This window comes from Globicephala melas, chromosome 3, assembly GCF_963455315.2.
Source record: "Globicephala melas chromosome 3, mGloMel1.2, whole genome shotgun sequence".
Lineage (NCBI taxonomy): Eukaryota > Metazoa > Chordata > Mammalia > Artiodactyla > Delphinidae > Globicephala > Globicephala melas.
The window spans coordinates 11,406,995-11,430,564 of NC_083316.1; the positions used below are offsets into that span (position 1 = coordinate 11,406,995).

The following is a 23,570-nucleotide window of genomic DNA, read 5'->3' on the forward strand; positions in this document are numbered from 1 at the left end:
ACTTAGTGTGATATAGCTCCACCCTGCTCTGTTTATGAATAAGGGCCCTAGGACCTAACAGGAGGGAGTCTGAAACCTTTGAAAGACGGCATTGGAGAGATCAACAAGAATGCAAATAATGCAATTTTTAGAAATCATTTCTAAATACTAATATCTAAATATTAATAATAAAATTATTTCTAAATATGAAATATTTCTTTATTCTCAGATACTTGTTGATCTGGGTCACTAAAATTGATTAGTAGCATAAATAGACTCAAACCCAGGTTACCTGGAGTTCATTTTGGTTTTCTTTATTTTTAACCCAGATCTTCCCTTGAGTCTGTGGATCTATTAACAAAGGATAGCGAGATGCCTTTGTGACAATAATTCCATTCTGAATGGACAGGTCATCGTTTGGCAGGCCTTGGAGGTTCCATTCACTAATGGTAGGAGCATCAATCAACATCTCATTGAGATTTAGGTTGTCTCCAAATGGAATTTTCCGGGCTTTCATTTCCTTCTGCCAGTCATTTAACAGCAAATTGCGAAATTCTTGGTTAAACGGACCAGAATAAGACAGGAAAGCTGTAGCCAACAACACATCCCCTAAAACGGAAAACGAAACATCACTGAAATACTCTGTGATCAGCCCTGTAATTCTGCAGAATGTTAGAAATGAAAAAAAAGACAACCATTCTTTCAAACGAAATTTCAGAAACCAAATTGTAACCACAAGTTGCTGTGTCTTGTGAATAGCAGTAGCTTAGTTCATTGTTAATGAGTCCACATGGTCCACCAAGTAATAGCTGCTAGTAGTCACGCACCAGATTACGTTGACTCTTGTTGGATATGAGAGGATGATTTCTGAGTTTAAGAGATACACCAAAACCTCAGAAGACAGAGCCTCCGTTCTAAGTGACCTCGATCGATATGGCCATTCACTCGTGGGAGAATTCAAAAATGACCTGATAATAAGAGGTTGAAATCTAATAAGCGTTGCCTAAATGCCAGACCAATATTCATCCTTTTGAAATAGCTGGACACACACACACACACACACACACACACACACAGAGGAATTTGAAGTAATAGAGTGCTGATGGGTATTCTGATTAAAACTTAAGTTTGCTCACTCCCTATCATAGTCAACACGTAATCTCATTAATAAAGGAATTACATACCTACAAGTCTTTTAGTTTGTGCAGCAAACTCCTTGCTCTGCTCTGTCCATCTTTCTTTTTCCCCTGCCAGTCCCCCGATCAGCGCGGAAGCGGTCTGCATTTTATGTCTGCACCTCTCTGCATCTTCAATCAAGGTCTAAAAACAGACAGAACCAGAAGAAAACCTTTGTTCAGATAAATGTATCCTGGAGCTCAAAAACATAATTTTAAAACATCATATGTTATCTTCCTTTCTGAGATATGTGAGCCACTTATTCCACAGGAAGCGTTAGATTCCATTTCTGTGGGACTGTCTCAGCCCAGCCTGTGTCTTAAGCCCTATATATGGAACATAGATGGATTCCTCAGGAGGGACCCTGAGCCAATGGGCAAACCCTCCCCAGAGTTAATAAACTGAGAAATAATGGAGATTTGCATCATTTATGATTTTCGTATCAAAAAATTAGAAATAAAATATCAACATACATGTTAATATCACATAGCACAACAAAATGTAAATACATATCCCTACTTAAAAATGAGGAATATTTCTCATGTTAAAGTTCTAGCATCATTACTGCTTTGCCTAACTGCATATCTCCTTTTACTTTAGGTGAAACTTTAGATTGTCTTCAGGTTGTGGAGTCCTGAAGCTCATTCATAAATGCCGGCCACACTGACTTAGTAGGTCCCTCTCTGCTGTTCTTGTGTCAGTAAAAGACCTTTAACCGGACTTCCACACACTATTGCCACTCAGGGCTTTGTTCTTAAAAACAAATGGCTCCAGGGGCTTCCCAGGTGGTGCAGTGGTTGAGAGTCCGCCTGCCGATGCAGGGGACGCGGGTTCGTGCCCCGGTCCGGGAGGATCCCACATGCCACGGAGCAGCTGGGCCCGTGGGCCATGGCCGCTGAGCCTGCGCGTCCGGAGCCTGTGTTCCGCAACGGGAGAGGCCACAGCAGTGACAGGCCCGCGTACCGCAAAAAAAAAAACAAAAAACAAATGGTTCCATTTCTCTATGTTGAAAAGACAGCTGCTAATTCTATTTGTAAAAATGTATACTTATGGTACAATAATGGATATGGCTAAAGATTTGGCTATGTGACCAGTCACTGGAAGTTCATGTATAATATTTATATATATTTATATAATGTACATATGTCATATATACGCTAAATGTCTAACAATAGAGGATAATTTACATAGATTATGGTATATTGTGAACAAGAATGCTCTGAAGCCATTAAAAATATAATCATTAAGAAAAATAATCACTAAGTTAAAGAAAAACAGTCATTAGCTAAAAATTCAATTTATAAAGCAGTATGTACTCAATTATCTGCTACAATTTTACATGGATTTTAAATATATGTAAATCAGGCATATGTGCAGATATGAAATGATAAAGAGTAAAATATTTTTAGGCTTCATCTCCAGGGTTACCTATGTGTATTTTCTATAAGGAACATGAATTGCTTTTGTAATAATAACATGATACAGTGTTTTTCAGAAGCAAGATATTTGTTCCAGTTTGTTCTAGTCTGCTCTGTTTTCCTTCCCACTAGAGTTAATGCAGAAAACCCAAAATCCCAGCTGAGAGGTGTACCCACACATCGACACCATTCATATTTGTTTGTTTCTCCCCAAGAAGAAAGATGTCAGCTGGAAGTATAATACGACATCATTTATTTCTGCCTACCTTTAAAACAAACTTTTCACATGACAGATATTTTTAATACGTTATCCTCCCTAAGTTCCCCGTCCCCACTGCCATGTGGCCAAATAAAAAATGGCCAACCCCTCCCCTCCTGGCTGTTGCTTTCTGGAAACCCAGGCTCCTTTAGGGGTTTGGGAAATGGAGGATGGGAGAGAAGCAAATGAGCACACAGGACTGAAAAGCAGATTTTCCCTCCAAGCCTGGCTAGGGGAGCGTGCAGAATTCCTTGCATTCCGCGGGTAGTGGCCCCGGCCCTCTCTCTCCTAGTGCCCCAGAGTCTGACTAGCTGCCCGGAGGCCCTGTGGAAGCGGACCCTCTGCAAAGGCACTGACTGCCCTGTGCACAGAGCAGCAGGACACACACCCCTCCAGGGACTGCACAGACCTGGTGGTGAGGTTGCCAGTGGTGACCATGAGCTGTAGACTTGAGAGCCCTCCTCTGGCCCCTGCAGTCTGTAACTCCCTGGACTCTTCACGGAGCCCCATGGAGAAAGAAGGAGCAACACAATGACTAAAGGTCAAGTTCACTCCAACATGTTGGGAGCAGGTGGGCACACAGCCAGATTTTGTTTTCTTAATGAAAAACATGTGACATTTGTTGAGCTCCAAGTTTTAAAGTTAGAGACACACCTTTATAGTAGCCATTCTTATGTGGTCCCTATAATTGCTTACCTAACAAATAGTGGATATTCAGAAACAAAAAAGCTTATTGAGCGAACTAATGCAAAATTGTTCAAACTGAACCATAATAAAATGAGGCTGTAAAAATATTTTTACGGTATGTAGTAGTGCTTCCTGATATAAGTGAGTGTCTAAATGGTAGAAATTAAGGTGTCTTCCTCACAGTTTCTAAAGTAGACGCTCAAATTGCAAAGTTAATTTTCTCTTCATATTATGGTAGTAAATTTCATAGAACATAAATAACAAACCCAAATAGGTGATATATAATTACTTCTCTAAAATTTCTGAAAAGCTCTTATGTTGTTTTCAGGAGGCTTATCTTTAAGAGGAAATACCATATATCTTGTATATAGTGAAACTGAAATGTTTATCTAAATTCCCTCATTGGGACCCCTATAAGGGAACAGACTAACAGAGCAGGAATCTCAATCCAGCTGAGTGAGGGCTGAGAAGAGGCAGAGGTGGGCTCCGTATAATCATCGAGGAAAGAACAGAGAGAATCTAGCTCTTATTTATCAAGCACAGGTTTTCTCAGAGGCAGATACAGATTTTGTGAGGCTAGATGCTTATCTAAGCTGGGGACCACTTTAAAAAAATCATTAAAGAATTTTTACAAATACCAAAGTGAACATGTAATGAGAATTGGGGAAAGAAATCACTACAAAGTCCTGATAATTGAGAAATTCAGGTACCTTTCCCCTGGGATCTCCAGGTATTTTATCTGAATGCTTACACACAAATGCTTGTCAATCATAATCTGGTTTCCCCTCCCCACAGAACTCTCTACAACTCTCAGTCACCCCAGCATTCATGGGGCCTGTGCAAGTGAGGGGCCAGAAAACTGAAGCTACATTAGGTTTATGTTAAATCTGCCTCTATTACCAGAAGGAAGGAGGCCCCAGTGGAGCCGGACTGAGTATAAATCAACTAAAGAGCTTGCTGCCCAGTGGAGAGGAAATACACGAGCCTTGATTCTGAAACGTGCTAAAGCTACAAACATGCATAGGTTGAGAAGGCTGTAGGTGGTCATTGTCACTGGGACACAGCCACGTGGTCAGGCACGTTGGTCCAGCAGAAAGACCCGGGTAGACATCAGAAGATCAAGGTCTAATCCAGCCCTATGACCAATGCCCATGCCTGGGAGTCCTCCTCTTGTCCTCTCTGGGCCTAAGTTCCTTTCTGTAAAATGAGAGTAAAATAGGGCTTCCCTGGTGGCACAGTGGTTGAGAATCTGCCTGCTAATGCAGGGGACACGGGTTCGAGCCCTGGTCTGAGAAGATCCCACATGCCGCGGAGCAACTAGGCCCATGAGCCACAACTACTGAGCGTGCGCATCTGGAGCCTGTGCTCCGCAACAAGAGAGGCTGTGACAGTGAGAGGCCCGTGCACCGCGATAAAGAGTGGCCCCCGCTTGCCACAACTAGAGAAAGCCCTCGCACAGAAACGAAGACCCAACACAGCAAAAATTAATTAATTAATTAATAAACTCCTACCCCCACATCTAAAAAAAAAAAAAGAGAGTAAAATAAAAATATCTACCCTGCCTACCTTGAAAGATTAAATGAGATATTGCTCCAATATTAAATGAGATAAAGTGGGAGGACATGATTTGAAAAATATGTTAAAAATGCTGCACAGGATGCTGTTATCCTCACCGTTAATAAGGAAACTCAGAACATGCGTCTTCCAGCAGTAACTTCTGTTTTGGCTGAATATCCTGACCTCTCACCAAAGGTCCTCTCGGTGTCCGTTAGAAACAAATTCCAGGGCTTAGCGAGGGAGTATGTGCTGTGTGTGTATGTATGTATATGTGTATTGTATCGTATATCAATTAAATGAATCCCTGCTGGAAACCAAACCCTTGGAGAGAGAAAGCAGGAGAGGAATGAAGGGCTGACCACAGCCAGGAGGGCCTGTGACGTCACCACCCGCCCCAAGCCCCTACGGCAAGAAGACAGTGACCTGCTTTTCGGTCATGGCCTGTTCATACTCGGCCTGCACCACATCCAGCTCGGCTTGCCTGTCGTCCAGCTCAGCCTGGGCCTTCTGCAGATCCTGCATGGCCAACACGTAGCGATTCTCCTGCACCACCAGGTTGGCCTGCACGGGACACACACAGGGTGAAGAGATGGGCAGCAAACCGAACACCCAGCATGTCGGAGTCTGAGAGCTCAGCAGCCACGTGTTAACACCTGTTCTTTGATCCGCCCCTAGACTCCTCTCAAATTGCATGGTGAGGAACAAACCTTAATGTGAACTTGACATGTCTATAAGCAGAAACTTATAATTCATTAGAAGAGAGTCAGCAAATTTTTTCCGTAAAGTGCCAGAGAGTAAATATTTTAGGCTTTTGGGGCCAAGAGGCAAAATCAAGACTATTGTTCAGGTACTTAATTTAAAATTTCACGAGCCATACAAATAGAGGTGGTGGGTTAGATTCAGCCTGCGGACCATAGTTTGCCAATCCCTAAATCAAAACATTGTAATATTAAATGTATATAGGCAAATCACAGAACATTTTAATATTGAGTTGTAGAAAAAAAGAATCTGAATATTTAGAACCATCTGCCTAGCAGGGCTCATCACTGTTAATGAGGATGTTAAAACAAGACAAAGGATGAAACATGATTAACCACTGAATATAAAGATCTAGGTTTTATGGGTGGTGATGGACTTGATAGCATGCCTGTCATTTGCATATATTGCTTGCCATCCAGAAAAGAACAGATACTTGAGCTGTGACCAAATAATAATATTTGCTTTTAAGAAGCTACTAAAAAAGACTCAAAAGACATAATCAAAGCAATATTGGAAAAAGATGAGGTGTAGAAAATAGTCCATGGAATTAAAATCCTTTCAAAAAAAATTTGAAATCAATGTTCTCCCTTTAAGTCTTACTAAAGTAACCCACTAATGTCAAACTACTGCAGCCCCAAAGATCTTGAATATTTTCTAGGACTTTACTCAAGAGGGAGGGGGATATATATATACATATAGCTTATTTACTTCATGCTACAGGAGAAGCTAACACAACATTGTAAAGCAACTACACTCCAATAAAAATAATAATAATAATACGAATTTTTTTAATGAAACTCTCAAAAGCTACTAATCAAAGGGTATAAAATCTTTCAAATCCAGCTGCTCACCTTAGAAGCCATAGGACTCTATTAAGATTACTTAAACTCTGCAAGCCTCAGTTTCTCCATTAAGATATTGAAAAACTACCTCCTAGGATTTGTGAGTGTGTGTGTGTGTGTGTGTGTATTACATAAAATAACATATGTAAAAACCCAAGTCTGGGACCTGGCATATAACAAGAGTTTGATTAAATAATACAATAGATATTATTATTTTTATTATCCGTGTTCAATATTTAAGACTCTACTGTTGTTATGTTTTGCTTATGTAAACTAACATTTACTGGTTTTCAAAGAGTGTCCAAGGAGAAATCTCATATGAATGAAACTGAATAGAATCTAAATTGCTACTCTTATAATTAAATTTGTTTAAGTTTACTCACTACTAGAAGTCACTTGGCCCATCTATAGGAATTGTAAGATGAAAGAAGAGCCTCCTTCACTAATTAGTGGTGAAGAGGTTCCCCCAGGAGTTTAAGGAGTGTCCTCAATCCCTCTTTACTTGGAAAGCAGGAGTTCACAAGCGAAGCCCCTCCAGGAATAAGTGAAGTTAGAGCTCTTGGTCTGTATTTCTTAATATATTGAGCAGAGCTGCCAAAGATAACCTGCCCTTTCTTTGTCTTCTACTTCCCTCTAAGCAGTGAATGTGTAGCATCTACAAAGCTACATTTATTTTTCTGACAATGGCAATTAGGAGAGACCTGACAAACTGAAGACTCCCAGATGCTGGGTGCTCCTAAGGACATAGGGGGCACTCCCAGCACAGGCTTCTCAGAAGAGAAGCATAGGTTCCAGGCACAAGTAAAAGGTCCCCCCTCTGACTGTGTTCCCTTCACTTCCTACTGTAGGACTTATGTCGTCCTGGGACTGGGTGGAGCCTGAAACGTACAGAATGTAAGGGAGGAGATGTCATTGTTCTTATGTAAGGCTTGTTCAGAGCATCCATTATTTTGTACTGGTTTCAGCTCATTTTATTTAAAGCAACTGCAACAAAATAAAAACTCCCCATTGTGAATTCGACTGTAATTCCCTTAAAGACACTTATGTATGCTTACCCACTGGAAATATTTGCAAAGGATGCCCTGTACTTTTCACTGGATTTGGTTGTTATAATTCAGTCAATATCAGAATGTCCGATTGTGAGCTATGTTGGAGTCTTCATTGGTCCCCAAATCCGCAATGCCCAACAGGATGACATCAACTATTTGCTCTAAAAATCTCTGAGCCAAATGAATCCCTTCTCTTTTAAGTTGCCCTTGGACCCCAAGGGCCTCCACCACTGAATAAATGGCCCTGATATGGGAACAATGAGAAAATAAAATGGGACTTGCAACTGGATCCCTATGTTCTTTTCATTCTTGATTATTTTTAGCGTGATTATTAAGTTCCTTGGGTAGTTTATAAGTGTACGTGGATTTTAGTTGATGGTTGAGTAAGATCAGACTTACAAAAAGCAAAATAATCAACAAAGCCATAACGTATGCGTTCTGAGGCATCAGTATTTCATTTTCAAGACAGGTACTTTCCTCTCCATCTGCTAAAGACTGAGTGTCACTGAATGCTGGGGGGATGTGGACAAATGAAGCTGAGAAATGCAATTACTCAAAGGGAAACACTGGTATGCTCTCAAATCATTTTAAATAAAGGATGATATTCGGTTTCTTTCCTGAGGGACAAGAGAGGGAGAGGGAATAAATACTATGTTGTCCCTGCAGCCAAGACCAGACACCAGTGACTGTGTCCACCCTGCCTCATTCACCTGAGTCCCTGGCAGGAGATCTTGGACATTGTTGGTGGATCCTATGCTAGAGTTTCCTGTGTTTCTTTTTTTCAAGTTGACATTGTGGGGGAAAAAAGTGTCCAGCAGCCCACAATGGACTTAGTACCCTTGTAGAGAGTCCATGCTTAAGGCTCAGACAATACCAATTGGAGTTGGATTACAGAGAAGAAAGAAACATCCTATGCTCGGCCTGTCTATCGCTAGCTCTCCCCGTGGACTTGGGTACAATAAAACCTGAGGCTTCTGTGTTGCATGAAAGACAAGCCCAGTTGACTCAAAGACCCCCCTGCCGGCACACGTTCTGCAGTTCCACCGAGGAGGCTTACCTTCAGGGGCAACACCTCTCTGTTTATAGAAAAGAAGGAAGCCATGGCCTTGGTCCAGGAACAAAGCCCCGCTACATTCCCACATACACGTTTAGCAGTTTCGATGTTGTAGTCTGCCATCTCAAAGTAAGGATTCAAAAATTCTATCACTTCTTCATTGATTGTGTCTTTGGGGAATTGCTATGGAAGAATGGAGTAATATAAAGTCAAAATACCTCTTTCCATGAAGTCATAATCGCATTATGCTCACAACGCCACTGAAACTGTTAAAACCAAGAATGGATGAATGATATCATATTTTGTTGATATTTCAGGTTATTAGGCAAAAATCATATCTATTTAGGCATATGAAATGGTACATATATTTAGCATTGTATATAAAAATGTAAAGCATATATATTTAGACATAAATATTTAGCAGCAACTAAATGCTTAATGCATTCAGAGGGAGGTTCTATTAAACTCACCTGAAATGTGAAGAAAATAATTTGGACATTAGGCCTTCAGGGTGATGAATTAACTTTTAATCATAGAACTATCAAGATTATGAGATAATTGTTCTTTTCTGGAGGGATAAAATTTTAAAATAGTAGCAGAAATTGATTATGAGGGCCTTCTTGTATTAAGAGAGAAGACTGACCAAACAATGAAATTGGATCTTTGAAAAGTGGTGTTTGATCATCTAACCGAGGATAATTAAATATTTTCCAAGTAGAAAGAAACTTAGCACCTAAATAATTCAAAGAAATAAGCCTTCACAGAACATACATAACACAGAGCAAAACACACTTTCATCCAGACCTCTTTAAATGCAAGTTTCTTTTATGAGACTTGAAAAATACTGAAGCCAGAAGAATATCTGGGAACAACAGAAGGATGGTGGTGACAAAAGGCAAATAGCAAGGTTGCTTCCAAGAGCAGTGGCTTTGCACTAGGTATATAAGGCAAGTGCAATTCCACAGCACATTTTTCAGTGGACGCTTTTTAAGCTCCCCCCTACCCAAGGACCACTGCCATTCCACATGTTCAGTCTGATTAATCACTACCTCCTATCCAATCAAATAGCATGTTATTCCTTCATGGTGGCCCTTATATCACAGAGGCTTCTATTTTAATTATCTGAAATGAGTCTGTATGGCCCACTGGTTTCAGAAGCTATTTGGTGTTATAGCTGCTGTAAGGCGCCTCACAAGATGCTCTGGCCATAGCAGCCACTTGGGCAATGATAAATTAAACACTGAATGAAAGACAGTGCTGAAGTTACTGCTTGGGTTATGGATGGGGGATGGGTATTCCCAGTTAGTTGTCTCAAGATCTAAATATTAAAGATAAAACAATATAACTGCCAGAAGAAAACACAGAAGCATTTATTCTGCCTTAGAGATGGGCAAAGATTTCCTAAACAGAACACAGAAAGCACTGTAAGGAAAATATTGATAAATTGGACTATACTAAACTTAAGAATATCTCCTTATCAAAAGACACCATTAATGGAATGAACAACTAAGGCAGAAAGTGGGAGAAGATATTTGCAAACATATAAATGACAAATTACCCATATTTTATATATAAATTCTACAAAATAATAAAAAATTTAAATGTACAGGAGATCTGTACATTTAAATGTACAGGCACTTAACCAAAGAGTTCCCAAAGGGCTCATAAACTGATGAAAAGCTTTTCAGCATCATTTGTCATCAGAGAAATGCAAACTAACCCACAATAATAAGACAACACAACAAACCCAACAGAATAGCTAAAAGTAGAAAATGGTTAAGACATGGAGCAACTTATACACTGCTTGCGGGTATGTAAACTGACACAACAATTTTTGAAACCTCTTTGGCACTATCTACTAAGGCTGATTAAATGTATAACCTAAGACCCAGAAATTCCACTCCTGAGTATAGAGCCAATAGAAATGAAAACATGCCCACTAAATGACCAATATTCATAGTAGCTTTATTTATAATAGCCCAAAACTAGTAACGTCTCAAAAATCCATTAACGATACAAGGACAAACAAATTAAAGCGCATTACAGCATTTCACGCTGGTGCTGGTAGATATAAACTTATGAGAAACGATTACTAAATTTTCAGAAATTGTACAGACTTGTTAAATACAGCCATTATTTTAAATTAAATTATAAAAACTTACAATTAAATGTTATTTTGAACAAAAATAATGTATAGTCAAAAGTCATCACCTTCTAATTATTTTGCTACATTTTACTATCTACATTTTTGAGGTCATTTACATTTATTGTATCTACCCAGTGGGACTACCTTATCACAGCATGCTACCATGTACCTCTTCCCAACTCTACATTCAGCAACATTATTTTGGTAGCTTGAAATCAGCCATTGTGGGGATATTTACACTATGAAAATTGGCAAACACTACAAATCAGAGCTTTTTCTTTTTTCTCACCAGAGAACCGGTTGTTAAACATTTGTCACACACTATTGCATATTCATCTACTGGAAAGCTGTGTAGCAATGAAAAAAGGATGAAATACTGTCCTGTGCAACAATAAGAAAGAATCTCACAGATGTGTTGAATGAAAGAGGTCAAAACAAAAGAGTTCATATGATATGATTTCATGTACGTAAATTTCAAAACAGGTGAAACTAATTATTGGGATAAAGGTCAGAATAATGTTTATCTTAGGGGAGATTACTGACTGTGTTGGGACACAAAAGAGATTGCTGGGGTCTGGAAATACAAATCTTGATTTCAGTGTTCATTAATAGGTATAGACATATGTAAATATTCATTAAGCTATACCCTTTTTTTAATTAAATTTTTATTTTATATTGGAGTGTAGTTGATTTACAATATACACTTTAAATTTGTGCATTTTATCATATGTAAATGTTACCTCATAATAAAATTTAAAAGATGCAAGTTAATACTCAAAAAATTACAATTGAGACTTGTGAAATAAAAATATATATGTACTCATATGAAAATAATATATGCACATATGTTTGGGTTCCTTAAAATGATTTTTTTAACTTTTACTGAAATATGCTGCTGCTGATGTTTTAATATGCCTAAAATCTGCCAGGAAAAGCTCTAATACTTACAATGTCTTATATTTGAAAGAGAAATTCTACTCTGAAAAAATACGTAAATATAAGTTGAAAATATGTATGTTGACTATTATTCAGGCTTAAAACAGAAGGAAATTCTGCCATTTGTGACAACATGGATGGACCATTATGCGAAGTGCTATAAGCCAGAGAGAGACAAAGTCTTCATGGTGTCACTTATAATAGTCAAACGCATAGAAGCAGAGAATAGAATGGTGGTAGCCAGGAGCTGGGAGGAGGAAGAAAGGGGAAGATGTTGGTCAAGGGTCAAGGGTCACTTATGCAAGATGAGAAGGTCCTGGGGACCTAATGTACAGCAATGTGAATATCGTTAACAATACTGTATTGTTTACTTGAAATTTGCTAGGAGGGTAGATCTTAAATGCTCTCACCACAAAAAAAAAGGAAAAAACGGTAATTATGTGAGGTGATGGATATTTAATTGGCTATTTATTGGATTTAGTGGATGGATTTTGGTGAAATCATTTCACAATGTATTAACATATATCAAAACATCAAGTCATACACCTTAATTATATAAAAGTGTTATTTATCAATTAAACCCCAATAAAGATGAAAAAAATTAGTAAGTTAAAAATATGTCCACAGGGTAGATTCTCTTCAGAAACGTCCTCTATTAAAGGACCCAGATACTCTAATGAAGTCTGAGTCCCCTCCTAGCCCATCATTATTGAACCACCAACCTGTAAATTCTGTAAAAAGTTTCCTGTGGTCATCAGTTTTAAAGATTCCTGCCAGGAAGGAATTGTACAGCCTTTTGCCAGGTCAATTTTCACTGCACTGACTTTCCTCTGAAACAGCAGCAGCACGCAATCCATGATCCTCATGATGAGATGTGGGGGTCGGCCCAGCGTGCGGACAGTAGCAATGTCAGAAGGCTTGATGGTCTGGGGAGGAAAGGAGGTCATCACCCAATCTCAGACAAGATAAGTGAAAACAAACCTTTACTCTCTAAAGGCTACTACTTCAACAGAGGAAAGAAGGCATTTTTAAGTTTGATGCAGTCATGGGAGCTAGATGCATATTTAATCCCCAAGAAAAACCACACATCCCCCAAAGTTCACATTTTTACAATTCAAAGTGACAGCCAAAGGAGATATAGTGAGAGGCGTGTTCGCGAGCAGATAAGGAGCTGTGACTTCTCTAAAATTGTAACGACAACTTAGCCTCAGAAAAAAACTTATCTGAAAGGAAAAGAATCGTCAGCACTTAAGTAGATTCCAGGGATTCTAAACCAGGAAAACTCCAGAATTTGCAGTGCTTTTTTTTACTCATTAGTTATGTAGGTCAAGAATCTGCCTCTCTCTCTTAAGACTTGTCACCAGGGACTGACACTAGTTGTAGCCTCAGGGCTGCCAGATTGAATAGTTAGAGGTTTCTTAGCTGGGAACTAACCTTTAAATGATGGAACTTGAGCAATAGGAATTTCACTAAGCTCTTAGAAAAGTTCTGTTCCATTTCTAGTACAGAGATTCTTATACAGAAAATTACTTAATAGTCACCTAGACTTGTTGTAGTCGATAACTGTTCTATCAAACTCTTTATGGAATAAACATTGGAAAAATATTAAAGATAGGCATATGACACTGTCCTATTTCTAGGACATAGTGTACATTAATTCCTTCTACGTCTTGAAAAACCTTCCATCCGATTTGTATTGGCATCCCTCCTGTCAAAGAAAGGTACAAACTCCCTTCACATCAAAGCTAATGATCTTTTCTCTGAGAATTGGGACAAAAAAGAAGAAAACCACTGAACTTGGTCATTAGAAATGGAACTATCTACTTTGAAAAGGTTTGTTTCAACACACTAGCATTTGTGAATTCTAGACAGCTGGAAGTGAAGGGGAATTTGTGGTAAAGAACTGAAAATTGCAGATAGACCTTAATTTGAGATGCTTGGCTATAAAAGAAAGGAGAGAAATATAATACCTGCCAATAGGGAAAGAAGGATCAAATTAAAGTGGATATAAAAGAGCTGGACATGCTTATTTCACTTTAGCTTTTTATTTGTTTGTTTTAAAATTTACTTTATTGAAGTATAGTTGACTTACGATGCTGTGTTAGTTTCAGGTGTACAGCACAGTGATTCAGTTATACATATATATGTAATAGTTTGCATCTGCTAACCCCAAACTCCCAATCGAACCTTTCCCCACCTCCCCCTTGGCAACCACAAGTCTGTTCTCTGTGTCTGTGAGTCTGTTTCTGTTTCATAGATAATTTCATTTGTGCCATATTTTAGATTCCACATATAAGTGATATCATATGGTATTTGTCTTTCTCTGTCTGACTTACTTCACTTAGTATGATAATCTCTAGGTCCATCCATGTTGCTGCAAATGGCATTATTTCATTCTTTTTTATGGCTGATTAGTATTCCATTGTATGTATATACCTCATCTTTTTTATCCATTCCTCTGTCGATGGACGTTTAGGTTGCTTCCATGTCTTGGCTATTGTAAATAGTGCTTCAGTGAAAACTGGGGTTCATGTATCTTTTCAAATTATAGTTTTCTCTGGATATATATCCAGGAGCAGGATTGCTGGATCATATGGTAGTTCTACTTTTAGTTTTTTAAGGAACCTCCATACTGTTCTCCATAGTGGCTGCACCAATTTACATTCCCACCAAAAATGTAGGAGGGTTCCCTTTTCTCCACACCCTTCCAGCATTTATTATTTGTAGACTTTTCGATGTTGGCCATTCCGACCCCTGTGAAGTGGTATCTCATTGTACTTTTGATTTGCATTTGTCTAATAATTAGTGGTATTGAGCATCTTTTCATGTGCCTATTGGCCATCTGTATGTCTTCTTTGGAGAAATGTCTATTTAGATCTTCTGCCCATTTTTTGATTGGGTGGTTTGTTTTTTTGATATTGAGCTATATGAGCCATTTGTATATTTTGGAAATTAAGCCCTTGTCGGTCTCATCATTTGCGAACATTTTTTCCCAGTCCGTAGGTTGTCTTTTTTGTTTTGTTTATGGTTTCCGTTGCTGTGCAAAACCTTATAAGTTTGATTAGGTCCTATTTGTTTATTTTCACTTTAGCTTTAAAAGGGGGAATTTTCAAACAGAATTGGGCTCAATTATGTTAGGTACCCAGGTAAAAAGAGTCCGGGAGAGGAGTATATCTGAAGTGCAACTTATTTCAGCTAAGTATTAGATTCCTGTTTTTTTTCTGCAGGCAAAGCAATATGGCTGTTATATATAAATACATATTTATATATATTTGTGTCAAGTCAGGTGAGCACTGAGATAGGATGAGACACATTCTTTGCTGTTACCTTATTTGTTGTGTAGATTTACGTGGCCTGATGCCAAAAGAGAGTTTGGATGTACCCAGAACTTTCTTAGTATAAATTAGTAGTACCAGACTTCAAGATTTCAAAAGCTCATAAAGAGGCAATAAAATGCAGACAGAACCAATGAAGGAAATTATTGAAAACCTCTCCTATATACTCCCTCACCTTACCCCTGTTCCCACACATTTCTGCATTGATGATTATGTTGAATATTTTAGTGGTAGAGAGTACTAAATTAGAAGGATACTGGAAAATATTTTATAATATCAAAACAAATGCTAAGCTTTTAAATCTTGCGAAAATGTAAATGTGTAAGAACTGAGATACCATATGCTCAGTTCCTATGATGCTGTTAGGTATCATGAGTTCAATAAAGGTTTAGAAGTTACACAATCATTGTCTTCTCTCTGTTGATCAGAGACTCTCGGTGAAGCCGGAGTACCTTAAAAGGGGCAGGGGGAGGATGAGGTCCAGGATCTTAAAGAGATATCTGCACCCCCACGTTCACTGCAGTATTATTCACAATGGCCAAGATATGGAAGCAACGTAAATGTCCATTGGCGGATGAATGGACAAAGAAAATGTGGTATTTACATACAATGGAATGTTATTCAGCCTTTAAAAAAAATGGAAATCCTGCCATTTGCAACAATATGGATGGATCTGGAGGACATTATGACAAGCGAAATAAGCTAAAAAGAAAGACAAATACTGCACGATCTCATTTATATGTGGAATCTAAAACAGATTCATAGAAGCAGACAGTAGAAGGGTGGTTGCCAGGGACTGGAGGAAGAAGCAAATGGGAAGGTGATGGTCAAAGAGTACAAAGTTTTCTACCATACAACCCAGCAATCCCACTACTGGGCATATACCCTGAGAAAACCATAATTCAAAAAGAGTCATGTACCACAATGTTCATTGCAGCTCTATTTACAATAGCCATGACATGGAACCAACCTAAGTGTCCATCGACAGATGAATGGATAAAGAAGATGTGGCACATATATACAATGGAATATTAGCCATAAAAAGAAACGAAATTGAGTTATTTGTAGTGAGGTGGATGGACCTAGAGTCTGTCATACAGAGTGAAGTAAGTCAGAAAGAGAAAAACAAATACTGTGTGCTAACACATATATATGGAATCTAAAAAAAAAAAAAAAATGAAATGGTCATGAAGAACCTAGGGGCAAGATGGGAATAAAGATGCAGACCTACTAGAGAATGGACTTGAAGACATGGGGAGGGGTAAGGGTAGGCTGGGACAAAGTGAAAGAGTGGTAGTGTATATATAGACATATATGCACTACCAAATGTAAAATAGATAGCTAGTGGGAAGCAGTCACATAGCACAGGGAGATCAGCTCAGTGCTTTGTGACCACCTAGAGGGGTGGGATAGGGAGGGTGGGAGGGAGGGAGACGCAAGAGGGAAGAGATATGGGAACATATGTATATGTATAACTGATTCACTTTGTTATATAGCAGAAAATAACACACCATTGTAAAGCAATTATACTCCAATAAAGATGTAAAAAAAATTTTTTTAAAAAGAGTACATAGTTTTCGTTATGCGAGATAAATAAATTCTAGAGATCTACTACACAGCATAGTGCCCATAGTTATCAATACTTTATTGCATACTTAAAATTTGTTAAGGGGGTAGAGCTTAAGCTGTGTTCTTATCACAAAAAATAGTAATAATAATAAAGGGAGCTGGAGGAAACTTTGGGCATTGATGGATATATCTATGGCCCTGAAGATGGTGATGGCTTCATAGGCATACACTCATCCCAAACTCAGTGAGCTATACGGATTAAATACGTACAGCTTTTTATACGTCAATCTTACCTTCATAAATTGGCTTTTTAAAAGTGGGGCGGGGGAGATGAGGTACCCACCAATCTGAGAGACTAAAGACCCTGGAGGACTTCAAGGATTAAGGAGGACAGTTTAGCCAGTGCAAGGAGGGATGGAGAAAAAATAAGGAAAGATATATCACATAAAACAGTAGCGTGAAAATTGGAAAGATAAAAAAAGAAGACAATATCTTCATTGTCTCAAAAGAGTAGAAATTCTCTTATACAATATGTTGTATATTGACTCAGAAAGCTTAAAGACTTAACTTGGATCAAAAGCATTTAGAAATGTTTCAGGTGGTGTGCTGAGAAGGTGGTGAAAAATAATAATTACATTATCAAGTAATGATGCATGTTCAATTGAGGTTATATAACTTGAATTAGCAGTGGACAGATCAGCAGTGTTCCATTTCTTCAGCCACATTCTAAGCCAGGAATCAATAACATAAGGCAGTAGTTGACTAAGACTAAAGTAAAAGCAATTGTGAGTCCAAAACATCTCAAATTGGGTCTTCCAAACTCGACCAGCCCTTGAAGGTGTGGCCTATTTCACTAAACTCAACATATTTTCTCTGAACCCAACCTCTTTCCTAATTTCACCATTTCTGTTCTTGCCACACAATCGCACTGAGTAACTGTGTTGGAACTCTGACGTTAACGTGGTACGTTAGCTCAGTAGTCCTTTATTTGGATAATTCATATACACACTCAGAGAATGTTGTATCTTACCAACCTACTCCAACGTCCACAATGAATGAGTGAAAAAGAAATATTATTTTAGAAATTTTATGTGACTTTCCCAATGTCACATAGCTTATTGGTTACAGAGTTGAGATGAGAACCCAGGACTCCAGATCACCATTGTATGACACTGCCCATCACTCATGAGTGAGGAAGATGAGATGTGAAGTGCCATGTGCAGTATCTAAAAATCTCAAATAACATCTCCAAGCAGAAAATATGACTTGAAATCATTCCAGTAGCAAGAGCTTTCATCTGAAGCGGTAGAACATTTCCTTGTTGTTATTCATCTTTTCAGCCTTAATCTTCCTCCAAGGCCCTAAAAGGTGGCATCTGTTATATCACAAAGATATACCTGCAAGGCTGCTTCTGCTTCTTCTAACGCTGGCTTTGCTGCTTCCAGCTTTTCCTCAGCAATGGCTTTATCTTTAGAGATGCTGTCAACAATGGCCTGGGCTTTGTCCTTCACCTTCTGTACCTCAACTTTGACCTTTTCGGCAGCCTGTGCTTTCATTGTCACTTCTTTTAAGACCTAATTTAATATAAAACAAGAAAGTACATCAAAAATTACCACAGACCCAGCTGGAAATGCACAGTTTTGCCTTGATTTGTTGATTTTGTCCACTGACACAATTCTTCGTGCATAGAATTAAGAGTATGGTATTCTAATGGAAATAAATAATTTGCGCTTCCATGGTTATAATTTAGTGAAGGAGCATACATCATTAACATTTATGAGCTGGGAATTCAAAATGAATATGGTCCACGTGTCGATGTCTACTTACTGTGTCGGCTTTATCATTGGCCATTTGGAGCTCCTTTTCTTTCACTTCCAATTCTTTGCTCAGGGCCGCAACAGACTCCGAAGCTTCTTTTAGCTTTTCCAATCCAGTATTCATTCTGAGATTAAAAATCCAAGTGGAGAGTGTAAAACGTGTGGTTCTCAGCCACATTTTCTAAGCACTGGTCTACTGATATATATAGTAATGGTCATATTTGAAGAATAATGTATATATAGTAGCAAACCCGAGAGGGCTTGACAAAGAGAGTAAATGTCCAGGCTTGATTCCACACTAAAGACAATTGTATGTTCTTCATAGACCATGTGTGAAAAGAGTTAAGTCTGCTAAGAACACTGCGTGACATGAGGAACGACAGTGTCTAGAATCTGTCTCGTGCAGGAAACATGCTTAACGAACTTTAGCTAAAAGACAATAGACTTCAAATGCTTGAAGCCTTATCGTGGAGAAAGGGAAATATATAACCTCTGTTTTTCTAACGAGACCAATGAAATTAAAAGAAGAAAGATTTGGGATCAAGCAAAGAAACAAATTTAAAGCCATCAGAACAGCCTCGTGAAGGGCCCGACTGCCTGCTTGACTCTGAAATAATGTGATCTTAAAGACAGGAGGCCTCAGAGTCATTCAGTCCAATCACCCACCCAGAGGTCCCTTATGTAACAACCTTGGCTGATTCTTGGCTATATTCAGGCAGAAGATATAAGTGTTCAGAAAAGAGCAAGGCAGAGCAGGGAAATTGGGAACAAGCTTCAGTGAATAGGGTTTTACTATGCAGAGAACGTAAGCACCAAGCAGACTTTTCTATCCCAGACACTCAGAATGTGCAGGAAGAAAGAGATGAGTAGAGCAGGGAGGGGATGTCTGTATTCTCAGCTTTCTTCCAGGTCCACGGTTTCTATTATTGTCATTCAATATTATAGAAGTGGGAGGCCACATGAAAACTTGGCAACATTTAATTCTATTGGGCAAGAAAAAGCCCCTAGCAACCAGGGAATAATCCTTTGAACAAACTTGAGAGGAAGGTTTCTCAGTCTCAGCACTAGTGGTATTCGGGGCTGAATAACACTTTGCCGTGGAGGATGGTCCTGTGCACTGTTAGGATGTTTAGCAGCATCCCTGACCGCTAACTCTTTGGATGCCAGTAGCACCTCTCCACCCCCTCCACCCTAGTTGTAACAAACAAAAAGGTCTCCAGTTATTGCAAAATGTCCACTAGGAGCAAATTTGCCCCTAGTTAAAAGCTGTTGCTTTAAAATAACTTTGTATTTGGGGCTTCCCTGGTGGCGCAGTGGTTGAGAGTCTGCCTGCCGATGCAGGGGACACGGGTTCGTGCCCCGGTCCAGGAGGATCCCGCGTGTCGTGGAGCGGCTGGGCCCGTGAGCCATGGCAGCTGAGCCTCCGCGTCCGTAGCCTGTGCTCCGCAACGGGAGAGGCCACAACAGTGAGAGGCCCACGTACCGCAAAAGAAAAAAAAAAAAAAACTTTGTATTTGATCCTCACACTTACCTGTTGGCCAGAGTTTGCACTTCCACATGCTTTTCTCCATATATGAACTTATAGCCCTGAATAAAGGAGAGGTATGATTTGGGTGTCACATGGGTAGAACGTCGGAATCTCTGGAAATAATCAACACACTTCTCAGCTACCCCATCCTGGAAGGAGCCCATGCACTGGACCACTTCCTTCTTGGTTTCCAAACTGCAGTCAATATCATAGGAAGAGAGGAAGTGTTCAGACACTAGAAAGAATAAAGACAACAGCATGTGAAATATGAAAGAGAATTACCATTTTAAAAGTTAACTGTCTTGAGTCACAGATGTAGAAAACAAATTTATGGTTACCAGGGGTGAAAAGAGGCAGAAGGAATAAACTGGGAGATTGGGATTGACATATACACACTACTATATATAGAATAGATAATTAATAAGAACCTACTGAATAATGCAAAGAACCCTATTCAATACTCTGTAATGACCTATATGAGAATAGAATCTAAAAACAAGTGGATATATATATATGTATAACTGACTCACTTTGCTGTACAGCAGAAACTAACACAACATTGTAAATCAACTATACTGCAATTAAAAAAAAAATTTTTTTTAAGTTGGGACTTCCCTGGCTGTCCAGTGGTTAAGACTCTTCGCTTCCAATGCAGGGGGCACGGGTCTGATCCCTGGTCGGGGAACTAAGATCCCACATGCCATGCAGCATGGCCGAAAAGTAAAAAAAAAAAAAAAAGAAAAGAAAACAAGTTAACTGGATATTTTTATAAACTAAAGACAATTCTTAGGAATGCATGCCATTTTTATAGCCCCAGCTAGGTAGATATATGTCAGCATTTTTGGCCCCAGGCCTATGACATTAACAATTTTATTTTCCCTTTCATGTACAAAACTATAACAGACTTTAAGCCTATCATAATTCTTTGTTTTCTGGTACATGTACAAAGAAGTTTCTTCTACACAGCTGCAGGTTCTGGTCAGCAGCCAGATTGTTTTATGGTTTACATAAGGACAAAAGTGGTACAAATAACTCAGAAATCAGTGCCCACCTGGTATTCATATTTAACAACCCCATTTATTATTTTTTTTAACTCAGAGCCTGCCATAACCTTAATTCCCCCAGGCTCTGATTGCATTTGGCATGTGGAATGTTCATCACTACATTTTTTTATGCCTTGGCCATCTTATTCTTAAATGTGGCAGCTGGCCATCTGTCAATTCTAATTTATGGTGTCCTTTAAAAATGTATGAGTAAAAATCTTCTGTTGTAGACCTTTATCTTCCCAACAGTGCCAAACATGGGACCAATTCTAAGACAGCATTTCTATTATAAGAATAGCCCATAAAGTCAGAGCTAATCCGTCATCACATATATGTAGAGTGTGTGCTAAGCCCCCACCACTATGAAACCTGGTCTCCATCCCCAGGAATTTACAAGGGTTATACATAACCCAGTTAAAAATTATCACAACCATCTTTATTCATCGTAGAAGAAAATGGCCTACGGAGTTCCTTTAAAAGTGCTAAAAGTATTGAAAAATGTGCCTAAGAGCTGCAAATACAAATATGGTCAATAAGGAGGGAGGGAAAGAGAAGGAATGGAGTGAACAAACCTATCAGGTGATAGCTAGCAGAGAAATTAAAAAATGGTATCTTCTCACTGTTAGTAATTAAAGTTCTTAATGATGTAATTGTGGGGCAGTATTTACACCTATGTAAATAATAGAGACAATTTATCAGCTTGGTTACAAATACAGTTTACTGTAGATAATGAAAGGCAATAAATTAAGACACTCAGAAGTCATTTTTTCATATGAGTTAAGCAACCACTCTAAAGAACAATTTAAATTCTAGGAAGTTTAAGTCTGGTTATTGGAAACATACAAACTATTCTTGCCTATGACAAATTGTAGGTTTTAACCACAATGGCAGCAATATTTACTATGTGCCAGGCATGATACCAAGTGCTTTACCTGGCATTATGGGATATTCTCAGGGACATCCCCACTTTCTGAAAACTTTCCTGTATTTACCATGTAATGATTTTTATCCTTACATGAACAGAGAGTATCAATAATGGTGACTTTTTCTTTATTTAGCAAGTTGTCTTTTTATGTCTCCAAAAAGTCAAAGAAAACAAAATGGAATGGATTCTAAGTATATTTTTCCATATACCCACAATCTCTAATGCAGGAAAGGTTAAAAAAAGGACCAGTTCCTCTTAGGGTTACCCAGGCCTGCTGAGACTCAGACAAAAGGCCATGGAAAACCCTTTAGTCATCTTCAATATCCAATCACCAAGGCAGCAATGCCAGTTTTGGGGCCCAACTTTAGGCTGATGTCTGAGGTTGGTATAGATTATATCCTGGTGTTGTTTGTTCACTTCACTTGATGTAGAATAAGGTGATGGATGTGTGGGATAGAAGGGAGTGCAGTGGCCTCAGTCCCTGAATTTTGGTGCCCTCAAATTCCCACTTCATTTGGATTAAAAGAACTGAAGTAATAAAGTGAGAAGGGCACATTAGTTGCCTATCGAGTAGCCATACGCTCTCTTTGTTACTAAAAGAATCTGGATTTTGCTCAGAGTAACAATCTGCCCAACTAAAAGTCTTTTGATTCTCCAAACCCTCATGTAGCTGGGAGTGACTCAGTTCTGGCCAAAGACATGCAGACAAAAGTCCCTGGGGAAGAATCCTGTCCTGACATAAAAGGCAAAGCTTCATGAGACAACAACAGACACAAAGCCTTGAGATGCAGCAGCCCTCTTGTGCCTATAAGAACAAGAGGCACACCCTAAGGATGACAGCAAGCTAGGAGTAAGGTCCCCACTGGCTTTGTTCTAGGCTGCACATCTGTGTCCTTTCTTGGTAGCAGGAAAACGAAAAAAAAAAAAAAAAACTACTTGTTTATGCCACTGCTGCTCTGGTTTTCTCTTACAGCCAAACAGATTCTTAATTTCTACATTCAGAAGGCAAGCATATCTAATCCTGGCAGATCCTAAACCACAAAACTTTATTAATTAATCCTTAGGATATCCTTAAGTGATGGATATCACTATGTATATTTTATACACAAGGAAAATGAAGCTTAGAGAAGTTTGCCTGTAGGTAGGAGGAATGGAATTCAAAGCCCAAGATGATGAATTCCAATGCCTACAGCACCTTGATTTAGAAATTCAAATACAACAAAACTATATAGAGTTTTTAGACTGTTAACAAACATTTTTTCATTGAAGCCCAAAGTTCAAAAATATCTCCTGATTAATGTGCTTCATAAACAAAATATGCTAGTTTTTCTGGGAAACAGTGGGAACTACGTGGTTGGTATTACTTTCTGAGTGGTTATTGTGTGCAGCTGCCTCATTTCTCTTTATGATACACCATTAGTTGTGAGCAGTTGCAGAAGCAGTGCTGACTAACTCCTAAGGCCAAAATCTTGTATAGTATAAATCAAGTAA

The 23,570-nt window shown here is 38.8% G+C and overlaps 1 protein-coding gene across 1 annotated transcript in view; it reads right to left on the reverse strand.

Moving 5' to 3' along the window:
* DNAH5 (dynein axonemal heavy chain 5) overlaps window positions 1-23,570 on the reverse strand; it is a 273,908-nt gene that overhangs the window by 45,957 nt on the left and 204,381 nt on the right. Inside the window, exons 56-63 of the mRNA XM_030856579.2 lie at window positions 20,115-20,346; window positions 18,594-18,708; window positions 18,164-18,340; window positions 12,585-12,788; window positions 8,784-8,963; window positions 5,500-5,637; window positions 1,164-1,299; window positions 272-588 (exon numbers count right to left, since the gene is read on the reverse strand). Coding sequence (XP_030712439.2) covers window positions 272-588; window positions 1,164-1,299; window positions 5,500-5,637; window positions 8,784-8,963; window positions 12,585-12,788; window positions 18,164-18,340; window positions 18,594-18,708; window positions 20,115-20,346 — 1,499 coding nt within the window. The remainder of the gene's footprint in view (window positions 1-271; window positions 589-1,163; window positions 1,300-5,499; window positions 5,638-8,783; window positions 8,964-12,584; window positions 12,789-18,163; window positions 18,341-18,593; window positions 18,709-20,114; window positions 20,347-23,570) is intronic.